Source organism: Rhinolophus ferrumequinum, chromosome 6 (assembly GCF_004115265.2).
Source record: "Rhinolophus ferrumequinum isolate MPI-CBG mRhiFer1 chromosome 6, mRhiFer1_v1.p, whole genome shotgun sequence".
Lineage (NCBI taxonomy): Eukaryota > Metazoa > Chordata > Mammalia > Chiroptera > Rhinolophidae > Rhinolophus > Rhinolophus ferrumequinum.
Window position 1 is genome coordinate 98076095 of NC_046289.1, and position 24498 is coordinate 98100592.

Here is a 24498-nt window from a genome sequence, read left to right on the forward strand (position 1 = left end):
ACCCAGGGGCAGCAAAATGTCTAGTTGTAGAACCAGATCTCAACTACAGGTCTCTGGACTTCAGTCATTATATTATCTTTATAATAAATTGTTATTGAATAATACACAAATAAATAATCTGATCTTAAATAGGACCACTCAGGATTACAAATATGTTCATTTCTCCCGCATCTGAAATTTATTGCAGTTCAAATGAAAACTCTAGGTTGTTCTTTTTTGTCTGTTTTCTTTGAGAACAGAAACTTAACCAAAGATGTCTAAATTCATCTGGGGAAAAAACCGCAACAACTTAATGAATGTGTTAGGAAAATTTGGGGAGAATAAAGGAATAAAAGGAGAGTACTTGTTCTGCCAGATATTTTTAAATAATATTTACTTACAATCCTTAAATTTGCAGTTCTGGCCCAGGAATAGACAGATCAATGAAATGATTAACCATATTTTGCTGTGTATAAGGGGCTCCCGTGTATAATGCGCACCCACGTTTCGACCCAAATGTTCAGGGGAAAAAATCTTTTGTTTTAATTTTTTAATTCAAATTTTTGTTTGTTTACATTTGGTATTTTTTGTATTGTAAAGGAATTTTAGCATTTTTTTTTTTACTTATTATGGTATGAGAAAATTTATGTAACAAATAATTACAAAACACAAGTACAGATACATGGTACAAGACATTTTATGTCCCAGTAACAAATTTATGATATTTACGCATCACAGAAGGCCAAGAACTCTTCGCTGTTGCCAGTTTGTCGTAAGTTCAACAAAATCGATTATCGTATTCCTGGGTATTATTTTACATACGGATATCGTTCTTGATTTCTGGAGTTACACTTTTAGCTGATAAACATAAATAAAGGAATTACAAACATTTATATAGATACAGAAGTAGTACTACCCATGAATAAGGCACACCCTTATTTTTCTCTCACAAATTTGGGCAAAAAAGTGCACATTATAAATGGCAAAATACTGTAGTATCCAGAAATAAGCCCCCCAAGAGTATATAGGATTTTGATATTAAAACTATTGCAAATCAATTACTCTTTTGGGGACTACTGGAGTTGCCACTTAGAAAAATATAAAGCTGGATATTTAGTAAAGTTCAGATTTTTTCATAAACATACTAGAAGAAAATGTTAGTGAATATTTTTATTGTAGGGGAGCAGGGAAACCTTTTGGTGTTAGAATAATAAAACGAATGCCAAAAAGGAAAGAGCTAATATATTTTACCATATACAAATTTAAAACTTTGGTATAACAGATGCCTTAAAAGACAAAAGAGAAAACAGAAAAAAAATGGACAGCATGTATGAGAAAGATTAATATCTTACTGTATTAGGGTCCAATCAGGAGCTATAAATTGTACCAGGAATTTGAACAAGGAAATTTAATACAAAGAATTATATTAACTAGTAAAAGGTGTTTTAACTACTAAAAAAGATAAAATAGGACTCTAAAGAATAGTAACTACAGAAATAGTAACTACACGGATCAGCTACTACTTTAGAGCTCAGAGAAAGAATCTGAAAAAGGAACAAACTTGAAAGAGGGTGCCCCCACCCAAGGTAACGGTTCAGACCTTGGAGAGATCATAGTTGCTGCCAGAGGACACAGCCGTGGGCCAGGCTGGTCCACAGGAGATCGCCTGCTGGGTGCCATAGGCCTAGGCTGGTGTGTGGAAAGCCGCCTGCTGGGGTGCCATGGGCCTGGCTGATGAAGGGCAGGAAGGTGCCCGATGAGGTGCCATGAGGGCAGGTATGCTGGATGCTGTCCCAGGGATGTTGTGGGTCAGAGCTGTGCACAGAAAGCCGCCACTGTACGCTGGGGAAACTTACGGGAGATGGCAGACAAACGCAGGAGGGTAATCACGTGCAAGAGTGGGTCTCCCACATACCTCCTAGCTGCCACTCCATAGGGGCAAGAAGAGCACACCCACCTGAAATCTTTGCCATGCCTTCGGTGTCCTGCCAGCGCCCTCTACTAACAAAGTAGTGTTGCACCAGCTGGCAAAGGTTCATATCCATTACAAAGAAGAGTGGATTTAGAGCTGAGATAAACTAATTGGCATTATGTGAAAGCTCTTATATATAGATAAGAAAATTGTGAGCACTCGAATTGAAAAAATGGCAAAGTGTGTACAGATAATTCACAAAAGAATAAATACAGTGTTTTTGAAAGGATAGTCAAACTCTCTATAGATCTCTCTGATTTCATCTATTATAGTTGTGCAGACTTGTTTTCTTGATCTTCTATCACTTTGAGTGTATATTGCTTCTTAAACTCAGATGTTCTTTCCATCTTTGGCTCCTAGTGCTTACCTGGGTTACTACCCGCTCTCTATACTCTCATTCTTCATTTACCTAAATTTTAAAGCTAGTTTGGATATTTTATGAGGACCTGCCCCACTCTAGCTAGTACAGTAGGCAAGAAAATGAAAAAAGAGGAAAGCAGATTGAAAGGAAATAAAACTGCCTCTATTTACAGTAAACTGTACATATATTGTATGTATGTAGATAATTCCAAAATTGTCTGTAGAAAGTATATATGTAAATTGTTTCACCTCTACATACACTATAGCAGTGATCGATTGGAAACTAAAACAAAATTTAATTACTTTACACTAGCACCAAAAAAATTGAAGTAATTAAGCATATACCTAACAAATCTATAAAACATTGATGAGAGAAACCAAAGATCTAAATAAACGGAGAGATAAACAGTGTTTATGGAAAAGAAGACTCGGTATTGTTAAGATGTCAGTTTGCCATAAATTCAGCACAATCCCAATCACTTCCCACAGGCTGAGCACACATTAGCTCAACTGTTTAAAAAAAAAAAAAAAAAAAAGCTGCTGTTCTTGTCGTCACTGTTGTTTTTTGAATAGAAACTAGCATACAGTGGAGCTTACTGCTTTGTGATGTAGGGAGCTTCTTGTGTGTTGAAACTTTCAAGTAGGGATCAGCGAGACCCCTAAGGCGTCAGGGATGCTGTGTAGGGTATTACAGCATTAGGTGGGAAGTTGGACCAGCTGATCTCCGTTTACCTTCTCGTTCAAAATCTTAATGAATCTGTTATTCAGATGTCAGTGATTTACAACTTTGGGGCAAGGCAAAAGGGAGTTACAGGAATTTTCAGGCTTTTTCAAATACACTTAACTTTTCCCCAGAGATCCTATCCCTCTTCCTCCCACTCTTCAAAATCATTACACGTAATGAGGGAGGTCACTAATGGGAGTGTGTTGTGTGAGTGAACTATTTTAAGACCTCTACTTGTCACATTTGTATTCCTTTTTTTTTTTTTTTGGTTACTCATCAAGTTGACTGAAAGAGAAGATAATGTCAGTCTTCTCAACTCTTTTTGAATTTTAATTATGGCTGTTCCAGAATGATATAAATCTTAGAGCAGTAGCTTTTAATATTCATTTTTAGACATTCATTCTAAAATTAGACATAGTCATTCATATTATCAACTTCTTCAATGTAGTCAACTTGGTAAGTATTTCTCAACAAGGAAATTCAGAAATTAACTTTATTATTCTAGTTAATTATACCAGGACATTAATTTTTAAAGATACCGTGTTTCTACACATATTTTATGCATTTGTTATATGCTTTTTAAAAAAATATGTGAAAGCCTCAAATAATAAACAACCTGTGAATTCTGTGGTTTAAAAAATTGCTTGAAATATAAACAGCTAGCTATTTTTATTTTCATTAATATCTTAATTTCCTTTTTATTTTAAAGCCCAACCTGAATTCCTGAAGCAGCCTACAAATATATATGCTCATGAATCTATGGATATTGTGTTTGAATGTGAAGTGACTGGGAAACCAACGCCAACTGTGAAGTGGGTCAAGAATGGGGATATGGTTATTCCAAGTGATTACTTTAAGATTGTAGTAAGTATTTTCTTGAAGAAGGATACTTATCTCTGAAGCCTTGAAATGTCTTTAAATGTATTTACCCAGAGATCTGTTATCTTACATACACCATTTTATGTACTGCAGACAAAGATAGAAAAATTCACATAGAATGTAATCTCTTCATTGGCTGATGAGAAAGCTGAGCCCAGAAATAATTTTGGTAGCTTATATAAGATCACATCGCAAATCGGGTTGAACTAGGCCTAAAGACCAGCTCTCCTGACCTAGTATTAGAACTAGGTCTAGTATTCCCACTTAAACATACTAGCACTCTTAAACCAGCTGCCACCATTTCCTGGGTAATGATTATAGTGTGTGTGTGTGTATCCGTATGTACATACGTACGTGTACACGCACACGCACCAATTGTCTTCATAGCTCTATTCAAGAAGGAGAAATCTGTCCTTCGTATGCTGATGCTCAGACCCTTCAAAATAAGTATGACCCAATGCTGGACAATTATTGTGACAATAGATACGAAGTTTCTTTTAAAAAGTAAATGTAAAAGTAAATCTTAGTATTAAATGTATTTAAGAATATTCAGCCCTTATTGCTTTTTACTTTATATATAGTAAATACTTTTTAAATATTATCCATTATTATCATCATTATCTAATATCCTAGTAATATAATTATCTGGCCTTTGGTGATAAGGATTAATGACAAATCTTAAGATACATGACATTTAGTACATGCATACATGACATTCATAGAAATAATCAAAAGTAATTATGGTTGTTAAAAACTTATTCTCATTACAGATTTCTTATAGAAGTAATTCTTAGTAGAAATACATTTTTTAGTTTTGAAATGATAATCTCATATGTTACAAAAAGTAATTCACAAGTATTTTGTCTTAATTAAAAAGCAATGTGTTATGGTTAAATTAGCATTTTTACTCTTTTATCATTATTTTTATACAATTTTTAAGAATGTTAAAATCATATTACTATAGCAATGACAATAGTTGACATTTATATAGTACTTGATAGTTTAAGGAAAGCTCGTGTATATGTGACCTCATTTAACTTACTGTATTCTGATCTGTTAACACTATTGATATTAGAGAAAATCTTTAAAAATGCCTTGAATTCATAAATTCAGACTTTCACTAGGGTAACACGGTATTGCATGCCGCATATTTTTCCAAGAAAAAATGTAAGTTTGCAAATGTTGTGGGTATGACCTTCCATGAGTATTAAGTTCCTATTATTAATGATGGTATTTCCTGTTCTAGCCAGTGAAGTCAGTGCCTTGTCAATACAATTGAGTCAAAAGGTGCATAAGCAGATAATTTTCAGTAACTGAATCATACAATTTTACTTGTTTTTCCTCCCCAGAAAGAGCACATCCTTGAGGTTTTGAACTAATGTTCATCAGTTGAATCATAAAATTTTATTTATCTTTTTCTTCCTCAGAAGGAACATAATCTTCAAGTTTTGGGTCTGGTGAAATCAGATGAAGGGTTCTATCAATGCATTGCCGAGAATGATGTTGGAAATGCACAAGCTGGAGCCCAACTGATAATCCTTGAACATGGTAAGGGGCTGCAATAGTAAGATGAAAGAGGCTGACTGTGTGTGAGGAGCGAGTACCTATCACAGAACCTGTCACCGCAGGATACCTCTTGATTAATAACCTATTTGTAAGAGGCAATATAGCATCACTAAGAAAAATATAGCAGTCTAAATCATTTCTGTTGTTTCAAATGACCTAGAAGAATAATTTTGGATGATGTTGAAAAGAAATTGGTATTAAGAAAAACTGAACAGTTACAGTGTTACACAAATGAATGTTCTTCAGATTTCTATCATTTTAATCTCACAAATTTATTTCTGTACTATTAAAATAGAAAAACTTTAAAGTAATGTTTATTTTTCATTGAATTTTTCTTCAGTTTTTTTCAAAATACAATTAACGTATCTTTTCTCACACACACACACACACACACACACACACACAATCGTGCTTGTTGTAAATTCAGACATTGAAAAGTAAAAGGGGGAGGGGACACCCTGTATGAGTTGGGGTCAATTCTGCGGAAACCATACAGTAATTGCAGCAAAACCTAAAGAATTACATATTCTTTAATATAAAGAAATTATTAACTTATTAACTATAATAGGGAATTGGAATAGCAAGGGGTTGCCTAGCAAGAAATAAAGAGAACTCTAACAAATGTAAGACTAGCAGATAGAAGGAGCAGCCACAACCCCCAGGTCTGAGGGAGAGTTCAGGAAAATGGTGCCCTTCAGGGCTGAGATCCAGACCAGTTTGGAGAGGGTGTGGCCATGGCTTACTGGATGACAAAGAAGCTGCTGTGCTGCCCACACTTGCTCAAAACCCACTGTCTGGTGCGCCTGGGAAAGCTGTTCACTAGGAGGTGTGTCACTGAAGGCATTGTACCCCAGAAGCACCTGGGGGTCAGGGTGCTGGGGAAAGCTGCCCTCCAGCACCCTCTGCTCTGAAAGTTTAAAATACATGGAACTGGCAAAGGAGAAACGTATAAAGGGCCCAGCTTCAGCGTTGCAGAGCAGGCAGTAAGGTACAGATTGCAGCTGAGAGGCAATTACTGCTAACTGGCACGTGCTCCAAACCCTGCCACCGAGCAGTGCTGCATATGAGCTCGCACAGATGTGTCTGTGGTCTTATACCCTGTTTTCTTGTGACAACATGCCGTGGGCGTCTTTCCATGTCAGTAAGTACAGATCTGTTCAACATTTGTCATTGCTGAATAGTATATGTGCACTTTGCTTTATAGAAATGATTCGCTATTGGTTAACATTTAAATTGTGTCCTGTTTTTTACCAAAATGAACAATGCTGTGCTGAATCTCTTTATATGATTTTCTCATACTAAATTACTAGCTGAATTATTGGACAGCAGATCTGTGTTAAGTTAATAAGGATATCTCTTGGGTGTATTATTTATTTGTTTTACCAAGGAAAGCATTTTTCATTTTGTACATTTATTAATGCATGAAAAATATGCCACTTTAGACATCTGATCGGGTGTCAGATAAGCTGAAGTTCTAGTGTGGTCCCAGCCATGTCGCCTAGCCAAGGAAGCTAATTGGCACAGATGGCACCCACTCTGCCTTTTCACTGAAATAGCATGTCAGATTTTTATATGCTGTTTCTTAAAAATGTATTTGTGAGTACTCTCATAAAAAGGCATAAAATATTAGAACTACTCTTTTTCTTCCTGTTTGTCTGTGATTACACCTTTCCCCATTCATTGGAAATGATTTAGTAGAAGCATGTCACTGTCCCATCTTCGCAAAATGCCTGAGTAGGATGACCAAATAAGGCACTAACAGAGTAGTGATGTAGATCGGCTTATTTCTTTTTATTAGTGGCAGTGATTTTCCTTAGTAAACTTCGTAGCTCTCTGAGGGTTATTTTACATGGAGCTAAATGAAGGGATTTCAGTATATTTGTGTTTGGGATTACCGTTATAGGTTTAACTCTTAACAGTATAAATGGTTGGCTATGCTAGAAGGTCCCTAAACTAATCCTAATTGGGCTATCCTCTGAAAATGCTTGGATGGTATAATAACTATACTTGTAGTGTGTGTGTTTTTCCCTTCTTGAGACAGCATTTCAAAAACTGACAATGTTTTGTGGGCTAGCGAAATTTTTTAGTGACTTTGTCAGGGATGGGTTATAGGAAGGAAAGTAAATGTCATGTTACTCCTTTTGCTATTTATGTGGAAAAGCTAAAAGAGAAAATATAACAACTTATAAGATCTGATCTCTGCCTTTCTGAGTTTACAATATTGTAAGGGATATAAGAGATGTGTACAATGTCAATCTATAATAGGTGTTACTTTTATAATACAAATAAAGCACCATACAGTTGAGAAGAGAGGAATTCTGTTTGTGTGATCAGGGAAGATTTTTTCATAGAAAGTGTCCCCTTTGTAATAATCCTCGAATGATAGATTTCCAGATGTTAAAAGACCTGGGTCAGAATGGAAATAGAATAGAGTAGCTGTTCCCATAGGAAGGTGGCCCATAAAGGCAGATAGGATCAGATTGATCATGGCCTGGATTATAAATAGTCAAAGTAATGCTGTAATAAGACAGTCTGATGATAAAGTCAGGTTTAATTAGAAGAAGGCAGAGTGCAAGAGTTTGATTGATGAAATTCTGTTTTAAGAGACCATTGTGAAATAAGCACTTATACTAGAGAAATAGAAAGTATCTTAATTTAAAAAATGTTAGTGCTTTATCTAATCCAGATTTTATCAACTGATTGGATATTAAACAGTGTTGTAGAGAAGTCAAAGATACTTCAAAGGCTTTATCTGGGTGACTGTAAAAATGGTGGTTTCTTTACAAAAATAGAAAAGGGAAGTGAATCAAAGTGGGAGGGGACTTCTACCCATATGCAAAAGGTATGCACAAACCTCTCAACATCACCTACAATAAAAAGGTGAATGATTACAAAATCAAAATTTCTCTTAGTCCATCAAAGACCTGAGTTTGCAAACCAATCAAGTAACCTAAATTCCAAAGAATTAGACAACCCTATTCCCCGAAAGAATGGGCCATGTTGTTTCACCTTGGACAGAGCAGGAGAGAGAGAGCTGCCCTAAAAGTGGATAAGAAGAAATCAGCTACAATTTTAACTGATTGTTAAAGATTCAGTATGGACCTGTTTGGAATATCTGGAAGATTCTGATAAAAGGGGCATTCACGCTTGCTTGCAAATACTTTTCTCTGGGGCTCCATAGGATATTCACTACTGAAATTGGGGGCGACGCAGAGACGCGAGAAAAGTCATCTTACTGGTGTGGAGGTGAAGGAGGTGATGACCTGTGACTGATGGAGATAGGCGCAAAGCGCCTTCCATTTACTCAGATCCTGTAGGCCTCAAACCAGTGGGGAATGGGCATAAAACCTTATTTCAGACATTCCTAGAGGGAGATGAGAAGCAAAACCCCTCTGCTGCTGGGTGGAGGAACCCTCTGGTTCCCAGGACACAGGCCAAGACCCATTGCTTTTGGGGGAAAGGTAGAAGAAAAGACCCTTTACCTCTGAAATAGGAGCAGAAAACTGTTGTGGGCCCCAGAATCCTACACTGGTACCTAGGGAGGTGTTTTACTACTGGAGAAAGAATAGGACAATCAGTAACCACAAGATGGCCACGGGGTTTGAAAATTAATCTGGGGAACGTAATTTAGTGGTTACCAGAGGGTAAGGGGGTTGGGGGGTGGGAGATGAGGGTAAGGGGGATCAAATATGTGGTGATGGAAGGAGAGCTGACTCTGGGTGGTGAACACACAATGGGATTTATAGATGATGTGATACAGAATTGTACACCTGAAATCTATGTAACTTTACTAACAATTGTCACCCCAATAAATTAAAAAAAAAAAATTGAGTTAAAAGTACTAGTTCACTTTCATTCAGAAAGTAATTTCATACCAGTTAGAAAACTTTAAAAAATAGGTAGTTTTTTTATTCCTTTTTGTTCCTTTTTCAGAAACTTAATGATTAAATGTTGTTTTAAAGTTTGGTATTGTTCATGTTTCGAGAATAGAAAATAAAAAAGTTGGGTTGTGGTCTACTGAAAAAAAAAAAAGAAAGAAAGAAAGAAAGAAAGAATAGGAAAGTACCACTCAAGACCAATCCAAATACAAAGTAGATTTGAGCTGCCATAGGAAGGAGAGCCTGGGGCCTCCCTAATACTGACACTGGATCCAGACAACTGGAAACTCCACCTGCCTCAATAAGTTACCACCAAGTGACAAAAACTTTCTGCTGCTGGGGAAGATCAAGGACATGGAAAATGACCCCTCTGTAGAAGACGTGGAATGGCTGGCAGCTGAGAGGAAAACAGGAAAATAGACCAGGTCTCAGCTCCTCACCTCTCACATGAAGTGCAAGACAGTGGTAGTCTACCAGTAGAAGCATATGAAACTGGTGTGCTCCAGGTAACTAACAGCAGTGAAACCCGTACCACATTCAGGTCCTGTCTACACTGACTAACCTCCTCCATACTTGACACAAGAATAGTCATGCCAGTTTCCAAGTGTAAATAATCATTATCTCAGTCTCTTTGTTCTGTGCACCATGCTCACAGCATTCAATCAAAAACTATTGGATATAAACAGAAAAAAGTGAAAACCAGCCCATTGTTGAGAGATGAAACAATCAATACAACCAATTCAGCAGACCCAGATATTGGAACTATCAGACAGGGACTTTAAACTATTATCAGTACTATGTTAAAAGATTTAGTGGAAAAGGTAGATAACTGGAATGAACAGATGCATGAGGAATTTTGGCAGAAAGATGGAAACCATAAAGAGATTGAAAATACTTGCATTTGTCCAGAAGGTGAAAGGGTTCCACAACCAGAGGAAGGAAACTATAAAAAAATAAAAATCATGATATCAGAGATGAAGCATTCTTTCAGGCTGATCAGTAGACTGAACACAACTGAGGAAATAGTCAATCAACGTGAAGATAGTGCAGTGTAAATTATTTAAATGGAAAGAGAGGGGAAGAATGGAGCATCTAAGATGGGATTGTATCAGATGGTGTAACATAAGTAAAGAGTATCACAAGGAAAAGAAAAGAACAGAATAAAAGAAATATTTAACTAGATAATGGCCAAAATTTTAACATTAAAAAAACTAATGAAATTATATGGATAATGGCCAAAAATTTTAAATAAAAAAATGAGTGAGATGATATCACAGATCCAAGAAGAAGCTCAGACTCTCCCAGTAGGCTAAAAGCAGTAGTAGTTGTAGTAGTAGCAGCAGCAGCAGCATTACTACTAGTAGTAGTAGTACTAGTAGTATTACTAGTAGTAGTAGTAAACAGCCATACACACATCATAGTTAAACTACTGAAAACCAGAGGAATAAAAATAAAAAATTATAGCAGACTTTTTGCAAGAAATGATGCAAGCAGGAAGGCAATGGAGCGACACCTTTAAAATCCCAAATGGAGGGGAGTCTACTCAAATTGTATGTCCAGCAAAAATTCCTTTCAAAGATGAAAGTGGAATAAAGATCTTTCAGAACAAAAGCTGAGAAAAATTGTCAACAGACCTGTGTTACAAGAAATGTTAAAGGAAGTTCTTCAGGCAGAAGTAGTATGATACCTGACAGAAACTTGGGGGATCGTAAAGGAAGCAGGCCAGAGTGGTTTAAAAACAAAAAAATAAATATTCTTCTAGAAAAAATTTTGTTTTTCTTAATCACTTGAAGAGATAATTGACTGTGTGAACAAGAGTCCACAGACTTTTTCTGTAAAGGCTAGATACTAAATATTTTAGGCTTTGTGGGCCAAACAGTCTCTGTCTCAACTACCCAATTCTGTCTGCCCTGGTATGTAGCATGAAATCAATCATATAAAGCAAACAATCTTGATGGTTCCAGTATTCACAAAAAAAGATGGCAGGTACTAGTTTGCTGACCTCTGGCCTAAAGAAAAAACAGTTGTAATATATAACATTAAAATGTATAATAAAAACAGAACAAAGTTCAATATAATTGAAGCTAAACTATTGTAAGATTCTTATATTACACATCAAGTTGTGATATTATTTGAAGTAGACTACGATAAGTTAAAGATGCATATTATAAAACCTTAGGTAAACCACTAAAACATGGAAAGAGATATGACTAATGTCATAAGATATGAATAATGGATATACAATATTATCTTAAAAGCTACTCAATCTAAAAGGAGAGAGGATAAAAAAGGAACAAAGACTAAATGGACAAATAAAAGACTAGCAACATGGTAGATTTAAATGTATCCATATCAATAATTACATTAAATGTGAATGATTCAGGGCTGTAGAACAAGTCTCAATACATTTAAGAGGATTTAAAGTCATCCAAAAATATATTCTTTGGCATCAATGGGATTAAACTTGAAATCAATAACAGATACCTGGACAATCCTCAAATATTTGGGAATTAAACTCCTTTCTAAATAACCCAGCTGTCAAAGAACAAGTCACACAGGAAATTACAAATTATTTTGAGCTGAATGAAAATGAAAATACAACTTATTAAAATTTGTAGAACACAGATAAAATAGTGTTTTGAGGGAAGCTTTTAAAAACTAGATTAAAAAGAGCAAATTAAATCTAAAGCATTCAGAAGAAGGAAATGATCAGAAATAAATGAAATGGAAAACAGAGTAAGTGAAAGCAAGAGTTGGTTCTTGGAAAATAATCAATTAAATTAAAATACGTTTAACCAGACTGATAAAAACAGAGATAAACATAAATTACCTACATCAGGAATGAAAGGGAAGAGGACGTCATTAAAAACCTCATATACTTTTTGACAATATAAGGGAATATTAGCACCACCAGTATTAGGATATAAGGAATGTTAGGAACTTTCCAATACATTTGAAAGGGAAGAGCTAGTTTGTTCAGGGAGCTAAAACATCAGTCTAAGACATGATGACTTTGGGTTATAATAGGAAACCAGATAAAAATGTTCAGAATCAGAGGGCAGTTCATGTCAGAAGGTCAGGAAAGAGGTTGAGGAAGAAGATACGGTTTGGGTTTGATAGATTTCAAGATTTGTAACCAAACTCCTCTCTTGCTATAAATCAAGGACCGAAGTGTTCTTTTCTTTTCTTGTATGTAGAAAAGACTGTGTCCTCAGTTGTCACGTAGCAGTCTTTCACACTCCTGAAAAACGAAACTCCTTAGCCTTCTCCAGCAAATGGCATTATAAGGGATGATATGTTATCTCGCCTCATTTCTCTGCCTTCAGAGGAATGTCTCATTCATCCAAAGTTTGTCCCTGAATATCCTCTTGAGGATTTCCGTCATATACCGTCACTACAATCTTTTGATAAATTTTTGCCATGTGTTTTTTTCTTAATGGTCAGAAAATGCTTTCTTGTTTCTGCCTTAAACCACCACTGTTTTCTGTGAACTTACACCTCAATGTCTTATTTTATCTACTTAAAGATAGCATTTATTCCCTTACTATTTTTTCCTGCTTACCAATTCTAATTATTTAAATTATTTCTGATAGAACCAGTTCTATCAGATTTTTTAAAATCTTCTTTTTAATCTCAGTCCAGTGCACGTCACCTAAAAAATATGATGACCTAAAAGAAGCTGGGAAAAAAGCTTCTATAGCAAAAATAGCCCTTCACAATTTTTGAATGTATGAAAAAGTGAAATCACAAATCAGTGTAGATTGAAAGTATCATGCATTATCATGTGGAACATGAAGAATTAGTTGGTGATTTGGAAAGCATTAAATTATATAAAATAAAGTTAAAATTTAAATTGTATCCATAAAAAGGTTGAAAAATTATAGAAGAGTCTCACCATTTGCTTTTACACTCAAAAGAAGTAAAAGAGACTATAGATGAAAATTTTGATATTTTAGGGTATAAAAATTTAAATCTTCTGTATATAAAGTATGAGAAATACCTTAACTAAATTAAAGAGAAGACAAGCTAGGGAAGAATATCTCAAGAATTACAAAAATTTAATATTCTGGCTATAAGAATGCACACAAATGAATATAATAAAATAACTACCATAAACATACAATTCACAATAGAACAAAGATAAAGATAATTTCTAAACATGACAGATGTTCTACTTTACAAAGATATAAAATCAGATCAGTGATGTGTTTTTTTTGCCTAATAATAAAGGTTTTATATATTTTATTAAATATTACCTTATAATGACTGGTTAGGGTGTGATTAGGTTTGTGTCTTTCACCCTTAGTGAAAATGTAAATCGTTAACATCATTTACTAAATTTATTCTGACAATTATATATTAAAAATCACTGACTCAACCCATTAATTCTTTTAGGATGTTTTTTCCTAAGGAAGGAATCAGGAATTTGGACAAAGACTATTAATATCAGCATTACTAATTAAAAAACAAAGAGATAGAGATAAAGAAAGAATAGGAAATGACTTACGTATCTCAAAATAGAGGAAGGACTTAAAATAATTATAGTACAATCTTGTTATGGAAAACTTATTTGGCCATTAAAAACCATGTCTTTGAACACTTTAATGATGTCAGGAAAGTCTCAGGATGTAGTGTCAAGTAGAAAAGTAAAGTACAAAACTATATATACCAAATAATCTGAATTTAGTTTTTGAAATTGTACGTATACATTTATTTAGGCAGTCCCATACCAAAATGTTAACAGTGGTTATCTTTGGGTAACCAAGGTGATATTTTCTCAATCTTTTAAAATAAACACACATTACCTTTATAATCCATAAAGGTGTGGTTTCTTTTTTAACTTAATACTAAAGCCACATTTCAGTCAGAGCTAAGTTTAGAAAAGACACCGAACACATCATTTTGAGGAGTTCTGCCCGAAACATCATAGATAGAAGTTAAGCATTACAAACAGTTCCCTTCACAAAAGGGCTGGGTTGTGTTCCAGGAAGTAAATAGAGCACATTCTGGTAGGTCTCACTGATGTCTCCTGATGGGGTCGGGCAAGGCCTGGGCTTGAGCAGCCTGAAGGAGGAATGATGGGAACTGGCCTTCTCTGAGCCTCTTTCCTCTACATTGTGAATCTCCAAGAGGAAAATGGAATGTGTATGGATAGCATTTCCCAAATCTGTTTGATGTTGGAGCTTTTTTTATTTTTATTTTTATTTTTTGGGTAGACCCAGTAATATCTCACAGGGTGCAATTTGGGAAACACTGATGCAGGCATATTCAAAGGAGGATGGGAAAGATTAGGTTGACAAATAGTGGCCCACAGGCCAAATCAAATCCAAGCAACCTTCTGTTTTTGTAAATAAAGTTTTATTGGAACACAGACACACATTTATTTACAGATTGTCCGGGTCTGTAGTTGTTTCCATGCAACAGTGACAGAGGGGAGTAGTTTAGATAGAGACCAGATGACTCGCAAAGCCTACAATATTTACTCTGGCCCTTCACAGTAAAAGTTGGCTGAACACTCAACTATATTATTCATGTCTTTCAGCCCTGATAGATAGTTTGTGACTCTTAAGTTATTTGTGGTCAATAGAAGTCCGTTTCACTTAAAACTTTTTAAATGACAAAAAGTGGGAGTAGGTGGGAAAAGGCAGAATGACAGGAGGATGAAGAATAAATATAAGAATAAGAGAAGTCATACTTAGTATGTAAGTAGGAGCTGTGCCCTGGTGACTGACTTCAAGAAGGAGCTGTTAGCTAGAGAACTACAAGCTCGAGTCTGCTGGTGCCTCGTCATGGCTGACATCTGACAGACACTTAAGCACTAGAAACACTGGAGTACGTTATTGAAAGTTGAAAGATCTGTTGTCATGGTGCTTATCTTCATGTACCTCATTTAAAAATAATGTTGAAAGTATATGAGCATCTTTGATACCAAGTTTCATTTTCGTAGGGGGAATTTTCTGATTCCCACTGTAAGGATGTGGTATGTATAGTGGCCGTCAGCCTGCTGGCTGGTGCTCGGCTGCAAGAAGGTGTTTTGGAGCGCAAACAGTGGACCTGTGGTATCATTGAACATCATGGTTTTTAAGTTAATTGTCACCTTTGAACATTAAATGAAATTTTATAATTTATAAAGCATTTGTGTAGCAACACTAGAAAACAGCATTTCTAATCAAATGGGGAAGTAGAATTTGAGAATAATTATGTTCCAAACATTCTTTCCCCCACCCCTCCGCCCTTCCCCCACTTTACTGAGATGTAATTAACACTGTGTAAGTTTGATGATATGATTTGATACACACACATATCTATTGCAAAAGGTTTACCACAGTAAGGTTAGTTAACACGTCTTTTACTCATAATTACCATTTTGTGTGTTGTTATGGTAGGAACACTAAAGTTGTTCTCTCATAGCAACTTTCAAGTATACGGTACAGAACTGTTAACTACAGTCACCACGTTGTACATTAGACCCCCAGAACTTATTCCTCCTATAACGGGAAGCTTGTGCCCTTTGACCTCCATCTGCCCATCTCCCCCACTGCTCAGTCCCTGGCAACCATCTACTCTCTGTTTCTGATTCCATGTCAAACATACTTTCTTAATCAAAACATTTAGAATAAAAGTTTTACTATTTAATTTTACTTTTATGCATTTTTAGGAATGACAACTGATTTTAGATTATCTTCTGGCTTTTAAAATATTTAACTGAACATAACATTATTATTTTTATTTGCTGTCAGTTCAAATTAATATTACCTGTCATTTCAAGCTAAAATACTTTCTGTGTCTTATAATCATCTATTGAATGATTTTTTTAAAAAAAGTATTGGCATATTAATTATTGCAAGTATGTTAAGAGTAATAAGATTAAGGTAAAATGTGTTTTTGTCTATTAACTTTTCATTAGCCTTTCTTCTTGTCAGTTTGAATTTACAAATAGTTTCCAAAATTACCATCTAAGGCTGAAATGTAAAAACACAAAACTATGATTTTTCTCTGTACATCCATTCATATTAAGTCTGATCACTGGCAATTTTTTTATTTCCAGTAAGGGAAGATAGGTTGGTGAAAAGGGACTAATATGAACTTGTTTTTAGTAAAGGAAATTCCTACTTTACCAACTCACTAAATGACTTCTAGGATATCATGGCTTTGGTAGATAAGGATACATATTGAGCTTCCCCCACCCCCTTTTTTTTGACAGAAACGTTAGTAAAAAATTCCATATAGTATCTGAGGTAAATACTGAATAATAGAAGTTCTGGAATAAGTGACTAATGGCCTGGCATGATTAAGAGTTGGCTAGATGGCAGGAAATTATTAGTCATTAGTGGAATATTTTAAATCTGAAGCCCTAGCAGATGTATGATAGTTGGTGTTGATTTTAATCAAAGGGTATATTCTAATCGTTTATTTTGCTGTTTTGTAGCAGTAATTATAACTTTAAGAAAAGTTTTTAACTCAACACAACTGATGAAATTTGACTTCTTAATCATCAATTCCATGTCTAGAAACTTTCTAATGTTCAAAGTACATCTAATGTCAATGCCTGGCTCTAGTTCTCGACCGCCGTTAGCTTGCTGGGTGATTGGGTCAAGTACTGAGATTCTGTGATTTTTATTTTCTGCAAATTGAAGGAATTAAATTAAATGATTTCTTAGGTCCCTTATCACTCAAATACTGTTGTTTAAATGCAGTTGTTTAGAAATATATGCATTATACTTAAGATCATTTCAGAACACTTTCTAAGTATTGAAATAAATAGATGTGTTATTTGCTGAGAGATTGAGACATTGCCAGTTAATAATTTTGTTTCCTGCCACAATGTATATAATGAAACAAACCTTGTGTTAAAAATCTGAAGTATTGGCTTCATGTCCCACCCCACTATAGAGGTAGTTAATCTTTGAGCATCTGTTTATTTATCTGGAAGCATAAACAGTAGTCTCTGCACAGTACACCTCTGAGGGGCAAATAAAATAATGTATGTTAAGCATTCTGCAAGTACTGTGTAATTTCAAGGGAATAGTTATTTGAAAGAATGTACAAAGGCAAAGCTACTGAATAAGAGTTCAATAGTCAGCATTAAACTAAATTAAAATGAAGATAAAAGTTTAACCTCATGAAGCAAGTTTTGAGGATTTTTTTAAGTAGACAACAAAAACCCATTTAAAATTTAGCTAGGTCATTTAAATTTGCAAAACAAGAAAAAAATCATATGTGACCAGATTGCAAGGCATCTGAAATGGTCTGGTTGAAACTAAACTTTCACTAAAATGGTTTTAAATAAACGTAACACATGTTCAGTGTTAAAAATTAGTGTGTGTGATTGACAAATAAAAGTAAATGTACCTTTTAACCTTTCCCCTAATCTCAATTTCTAAAGATAGCCCTGTTAGTATATATAGTTGTCTGTGTATTTATTCATTCATAAATATTTGTTGAGCAAAGCTCTATATAAAATTCTGTTTTCATTGTAGGATGACATAGCCAACAGCAGACATAATTCTCTGTCCTCGTGGTGCTTATGTTCTGTTAGCCGAGACAGACATTAAGCAAGTAAATACATACACAAGTCATTCAAGCTTTTAGGGCTACTAACAGGAATAAAAAGAATGCTCTGATAAAGAATTTTCGAGTGTGGAATAGCAGTTCCTTTAACTAGGACAGACAGGGCCTTTCTGATGGGAGGCAGAAGTTGAGACTAGAGCATTAGATGCAGCTTCTGTGTTTTACGCTTACACATACGTATGCACGCGCAGACACACACACACATTCATACACATTTTACTTGTAGGTGTGAAATCATATTTTCCTGTGACTCTTCTAAACATTATTTTGTGGATGTGTCTATACTTACAGGTTTACCTTTTTTTTAATTGCTCTATTGTCATCAGGCTAGAATATGAGGAAACTTGTGTTTTTGCATTCTTGGTGGCAGTATAAATTTTTTGAAGTGCAATTTACTAATAATTTAGAATTCATATACCCTCTCATCATATAATCCTATTTATAATGATTTATCTTACAGGTATAGCTACAAGTACTTAAAGATATTTATGTTAGACCAGCATAAATCTGGAAAGAATACAATCAGTACAACCAATAAAGGGCCTGATTAAATACATGGATACAATGGAATGCTAGTTAGCTATTTAAAAAATAAGGTAGATTTCATAAGGCAAATAAGGTAGATATGGAAAAATATACAAGTCATAATAAGACAAATTGCAGAAAGCATGTGTAGTCTGATTTCATTTGTGGAAAAGGTGAGAAAGAAGGCTATAGATCCATATGCTTGTCTGTGTAAGAAGGTTTTTTAAATCTGCACAACAATCCGTTAATTGTGTTGATACCTGAGGAGTGGGATTGAAAAGTCTGAAGATGGGGAGAAGACAAACAATGGATTATAAATTTTTGAAAAGCCAAATAAAAAATTCTATTGGAAATTAAATTTGGAGTTGCAATCAGGTCTATACATAGTGTTTTTTACTTTGTTCAGTGTAGTTTAAAACTTTCTGAGTTCTTATTTCTTGAAACAAATGCCATGGGAGAAAAACATAGGTTGTTAAGAGTATTTGGCAGCTACCTCCAAATGTTGGCTAGTATGGCATTTTTTTCCTGGAAGGCGAATCATGTCATATAAATGTGAAGGTGGTTAGGTAGAATTTATTAAAATATTAAAAGCACATTAGTTTTGTTAAACCAGCAAGTATTTTATTGAGTACACATAGTTTCTGAATAGAGATTTGTTCTTACCTGGTAGAGACCCTGCTACGAAGGCCACCAGGAGAGAGAATGTAAAATCAGAGAGCAGTCTAGTTAGAATGGACCTTAGAGATCTGAGGATCTGGACTAGCCGGGCTGGAGACTCAGTGCAGTGACTTGCCTTACACATATCACTAACTCGTTAGCATCAAAGTCATGATTGATACCTAGGTTTTCAGCTTCAAAATTCACTGTACCACTTTAGCAAGTTTAATATTTTCAAGACAAAGATAATTTACCTTCTCTTAATTTCAGGTTCAGTTTTTTAAGTCTGTTGTGGTTACACTTATTCACAAGGTTGGTCAAGTGTATCATTTTGCAAGGACAACCATGCATCTAGTGTACCTGAGACAGTCCTAGTTTATGTCTGTTGTCCCAACATAATTCCAAATGTACTCTTTTGTACTCTCACGGGTATCTGGGTGTGAACCAGTACATTCCATGGTGACTCCAGGTATTGCTAATTTATTGAATCCAGAAGGTTCTAAACAGTACTAGGATAGAGGTTTTGGATTATGAACCAAAGAATTGCCATGCGAGGTGTGCCAAATGTCATAGTGCTACTGTAATTTTCAGCGGGAAGAAATGGTATCTGCTAGGTTTGACAGAGCAGGAAGGCTTCTTGAATATGGCATTTGAGCTAAGAGGAGGTTCAGATTGAACTGGTTACAGGACAATGAAAAACGATGACATTTCACCTGTGTAAGTAAGAAGGCTCAAAGTGCATTTGGAGAATAGTAAGTGGCTCAGTTTACCTGTGTTCAGAAAAGTAAGAATACAAGAATATACATTCTGGAAAGGGTACATGGACCAGATTATTTAATATCTAGCCAAAAGGTTGCGATTTGTTGAGCGGGAAGACACTAGGAGTTTTCAGATATAAGAAGGAATAAGTAGCACATTAGATATTTAAGACCCTCAACTAGATGGTGACAGTGGAAAGAGCTTTTACCTCTCAGTGGCTCATACATGGTAACTATTTGTGAAATGTCAGATGTTCCTACAAAGGAAGATCAGACAAGATTTGTGATTTTTTTTATACTTAAGATAAGGAAGAGGAAAAAATTGAAGTTTTACACTAAATACAAGTAGAGGGATTCTCTGTATAAATCTAAGTTTATAATCTTCGTCTATTTAGGTTAAGAAGTTTGTTCCTGTTACTTGAGTTGGGCTATGATGACTGCTCTGATTTTAAATAGCTTTGAGAGGTAGGACTGTAATTAAAATACGATTAGTTTGTCTAATGTTTAACATTTCATCTTTGCCCAAAGTCATGAATCATAAGAACTTGGGAGAGCCAGGTAATAACTTCATAGCTCAGTTATAATTTTTGAAGTTTAGCAGTTAAATAGAAGTTCTGCAAATGACATTTCTGGACACAAAGATGGATTTAGAGATTATCAGAGAGGAAGCTTGAATTTGAAGCCGTTATTTTGTTATAAAGAAAGAATCCATAATACAGTGCTAAAAACCCATAGTGCATCTGCGTATCTTTTAATTGGTAGCTGTATTTAATAGATGATAAATTATACAATAATGTCCTAGTTGGCAGAATATCATTTGGGTCTGAAAGACATCACTGACAACCTGGCTGCTTGTGGACTTGATTTCATAGAGTTTCAGTGCTGGACCCGTGTGTTTCCATTTTTGGTGAAGTGTTTTGGGCGTTGAGAATATGTCCCAATTGATGTATGCTCAAGTGATCACCAGACAAAATAAAAGTATAGTATAATTTTAATTATATGCATTTTGAGGAATGTTTTTCTGTAGTATTAGCATTTTAAATGCTACTGCCTCATAACTCCTATATATTGTTCTAATATTTTCGCTGTCTGCTTATTTTTAACATCACCCTTTGCTTACTGTCAGAGTTGTTCTCTGAGTTTCGTCTTAACACAGGGTCTGCCTGAGCATCATACACCCCAAATGATAAAAAGAATGTGGGAGACTTATTAGCTGGATTCCAGTTTGGTGACGGTTTTCTCCTAATTTGTAGAGTTCCTCTTCAGTTTACACTCCTTTGCAAATTTGAGGAGTTGTGGTTGCTTGTAAAGTGATTTTGTTAAAGATCTGGATTAGGTTTATTTGAATTCTATTACTTTTTACACAATCCGAGGAAATAAAACTGCCAGAATTAGGACTTTTAAATCTGAATCTTAAAAAATGCTAATGCATTTTTCTCTTGACTATGTTTTGGGAAATTGGTTTTGATTAGAGCTAATGTCAATCAGTACATTGGCACAAAGTCAGTTTTCCCTTTATATTGGTCTAAATGGGTAATGAGCAGAAATATCCTTACACATTTCGTCTTTCCTCTGGGTGGTTGGAATCTTGCTGAGGAGACATCATGTTGATTTAGGATGAAAGGAGAAAAAACTTTTTCCTGGGCTCACTGCTGTGGTAGGTGCGTCATTAGCATCTGGCACACCTTTTTTAATGGGTGCTTTTGATGTCAGGAAAATGTCAGATGACTTCCGTAAAAGTGAAACATCTCTCCTGCACACAGAACAGGAGGGGTATTTTGTGTTCATTTCATTTTATAACTTCCTTCAATTGTTTATGTAAGTCATTTGTTTAAACCAGCAGTTCACTGCCAGGGCTGCTTATCAGAACACACACCTACTACATACACCTCTCCAATGGCGTGCATTCCTCTGTTATCACGTTCCTTCTGCCTGGCCATGGGGACTTAGTTCCTCAGGGGAGGGGCTCCAAAGTCTGTGGGATTATTCACGGGCAGCCTTATCCTCTTGCCTTGAAACTGTTTGGATGCTCAGAACCTGTAGCCTCGGCAAACGGCTTCTGTGAGTTTCTGTTCACATTGCATGGTGCCCCTAAACAGTCTCCTAGCTGGTCATCAGCTGTGCTGATGGGCATTTCAGGTATTTGGAGAGCTTTGAGTTACTCCTTCTGTTAGTATGTTGTTCTCTCACAGCCGGAAGACTAAATTCATGAGCACCAACTTTAACTGGGCCTCCGAACGCCCTCTCCCTTCCCCGTTTAGCGATGATTTTAAACCTTCATGCTCTTCAAACCTTCGATTCCCTTACTCTCAGCAGATGACCACATTTCTCAGTTCATTGGAATTGAAGACTCTTTTTGTGATATAATGCATGGTCAGGTTTTTTGGTGACAGTTCTGTGGGTGTTATGTTTGCTAGATATTGCTGTTTGTAAATATCAGATCGCACTTGTTCGTTGCGTTCATAAAGTCCTGTAGAGCCTTACCTAATTTTTGTCCACTTCTCTGCCAATTTCTAAGGAAGCATATTTCTAAGAAAGGTATGAGTATAGATTTGTTCAATTCTTGTGTTTCTCTTACTGCTTTACATATTCAGAAGCTATGTTGTTAATGCATTAGGAACCATGACTTATTGTCCTGGTGGATTACTGTGTTTCATCACATCTAAGACACCTTGGATTGTTAAGATGCATCCTGATTTCACAGAAGCTAAAATATGAGGAAGTGTATCTTAGAAGCAAGAAAACATGGTATTTATTTTATCATCAGGAAACATTTGTTTTGCCCTGGTTAATCTTGTTGCCTTCAGTTATGTGTTGTCCGATACTGACACTACTATACCTGCTTTCTTTTTAATAGCACTACCTGATACATATTTTCTGTTCTTTTATTTTCAAACTTTTGATGTCCCTTTGTTTTAGGGTATTCATCTATTATGTCCTTATGCGTCCTGCCAGCTCATCTCAGTTTGTTCTATTCATCAAAAGATTACCCTTAGAAATTGGGCATACATATTTAGTCATTTTTTTCCAGCAGCACTTACGGTTAGTCATGATCTCTTTCCCCTCACCGTGTTTTCATTGCCTTCTTCCTCATGTGTCGTGCCTTCCCCCCAAATTTATTCATCGGACTACAATTTCTGTTTTCTTCGATTTCTTGTTTTTAATTTATTTTGCAAGAGTATACCTGATAGTCTATTTCTCAGAAAGGTTGTATGAGAAGTAAATTTTGAAGACTGCCTATCTGAAAATATATTTGCTTTCGTATAAAGTTTCATTATCTTTTAGCACACTGTTAGAAATCTTGTTCATTTTTAGATTGCAGTTGCTTGTTTTATCCTCTAAGCTTTTGGTATCTTTATCTTTGAATTCTGCCGTCTTATGATACAGATCTCTTTCTTCCTCCACGGTCAGTTCATATTGTCCAGCATGGAGTGGTCCCTTTAAATAGATACTTACATTTGTTCGGTCCAGAAAAATTTTACAATGTTACGTATTAGACCATTTATAGCTCTTGCTGCTTATTCTGTTACCTCATCTTAGCCTTTTCCTTTACATGCTGCATCTTGTCCTTGAGTGTTTTGTCCTGGCAGAGTCCCTAGAATTACTTTCTAGTCGACTACTTTTGTGTCCAGCTTGCTTTTCTGCCTATATTTTTAATAAATTTTTTATTTTACAGTAGTTTTAGACCAGGGGTGTCCAAACTGTGGCCCGCGGGCCAACTGCAACCCGCAATCCATTTTTAATTGGCCTGCAGCAAATTCCAAAAATATATTTAGTTTACTTAAATAAACCAGGTGAGGCAGTACGTACTTCACCTCGAGTGAGTGGCCCGGCTGTTTGTGTATTTTACCGCATATGGCCCTTGGTGGAAAACGTTGAAAAAAGTTTGGACACTACTGTTTTAGACTTACAGAAAAGTTGTGAAGATAGTACAGAGTTCCCATAACCCTACACTTTTCCCCTGTTGTTAACAGCTTACATTAACATGATATATTTGTCACAGTTAAACAGCATTGACAGATGTTTTTATTAACATACTTACTTTATTCAGATTTCCTTAGTTTTTAATTTAATGTCCTTTTTCTGTTCCATGATCCTATCCAGAATTCCACATTACATTTAGTCATCATAACTCATTAGGCTCCCCTTGTCTGTGATAGTTTTTCAGACTTTTCTTGTTTTGCATGACCTTGACAGTTTTGAGGAGCACTGGTCAGGTATTTTGTAGAATGTCCCTCAGTTAAGATACTTGTCTGATATTTTTCTCATGGTTGTACTGGGAATACGGATATTTTTGGAGGAGGATCAAAGAGGTAAATTTCCATTCTCATCACATGAAGTGTATATACTGTCAACATTACTGATCATCATGGATGTTGACCCTGATCACCTTGCTGAAGTGGTGTTTGTCAGGTGTCACCACTGTGAAGTGACTCCATTTTTTCCTTTTCCACATATACACTTGGGAAGGAAGTTGCTGTACACAGCCCACACTTAAAGAGTGGGGAGTTAGGCTCCTCTTCCTGAGGGCAGAGTATCTACATAAACTATTTGGAATTCTTCTGCACCAGAGATTTGTCTGATCTCCCTCATTTATGTATTTATTCAATCATTTGCTAATATTTTCTT

General features: G+C 35.5%; 1 protein-coding gene across 8 annotated transcripts in view; it reads left to right on the forward strand.

Annotated features, from left to right (window-relative positions):
- NEO1 (neogenin 1) overlaps window positions 1–24498 on the forward strand; it is a 213742-nt gene that overhangs the window by 104990 nt on the left and 84254 nt on the right. For all 8 annotated transcript variants that reach the window (XM_033107554.1, XM_033107561.1, XM_033107562.1 and 5 more), the window contains exons 6-7: window positions 3745–3899; window positions 5342–5462. In XM_033107554.1, the coding sequence (XP_032963445.1) occupies window positions 3745–3899; window positions 5342–5462 (276 nt within the window). The remainder of the gene's footprint in view (window positions 1–3744; window positions 3900–5341; window positions 5463–24498) is intronic.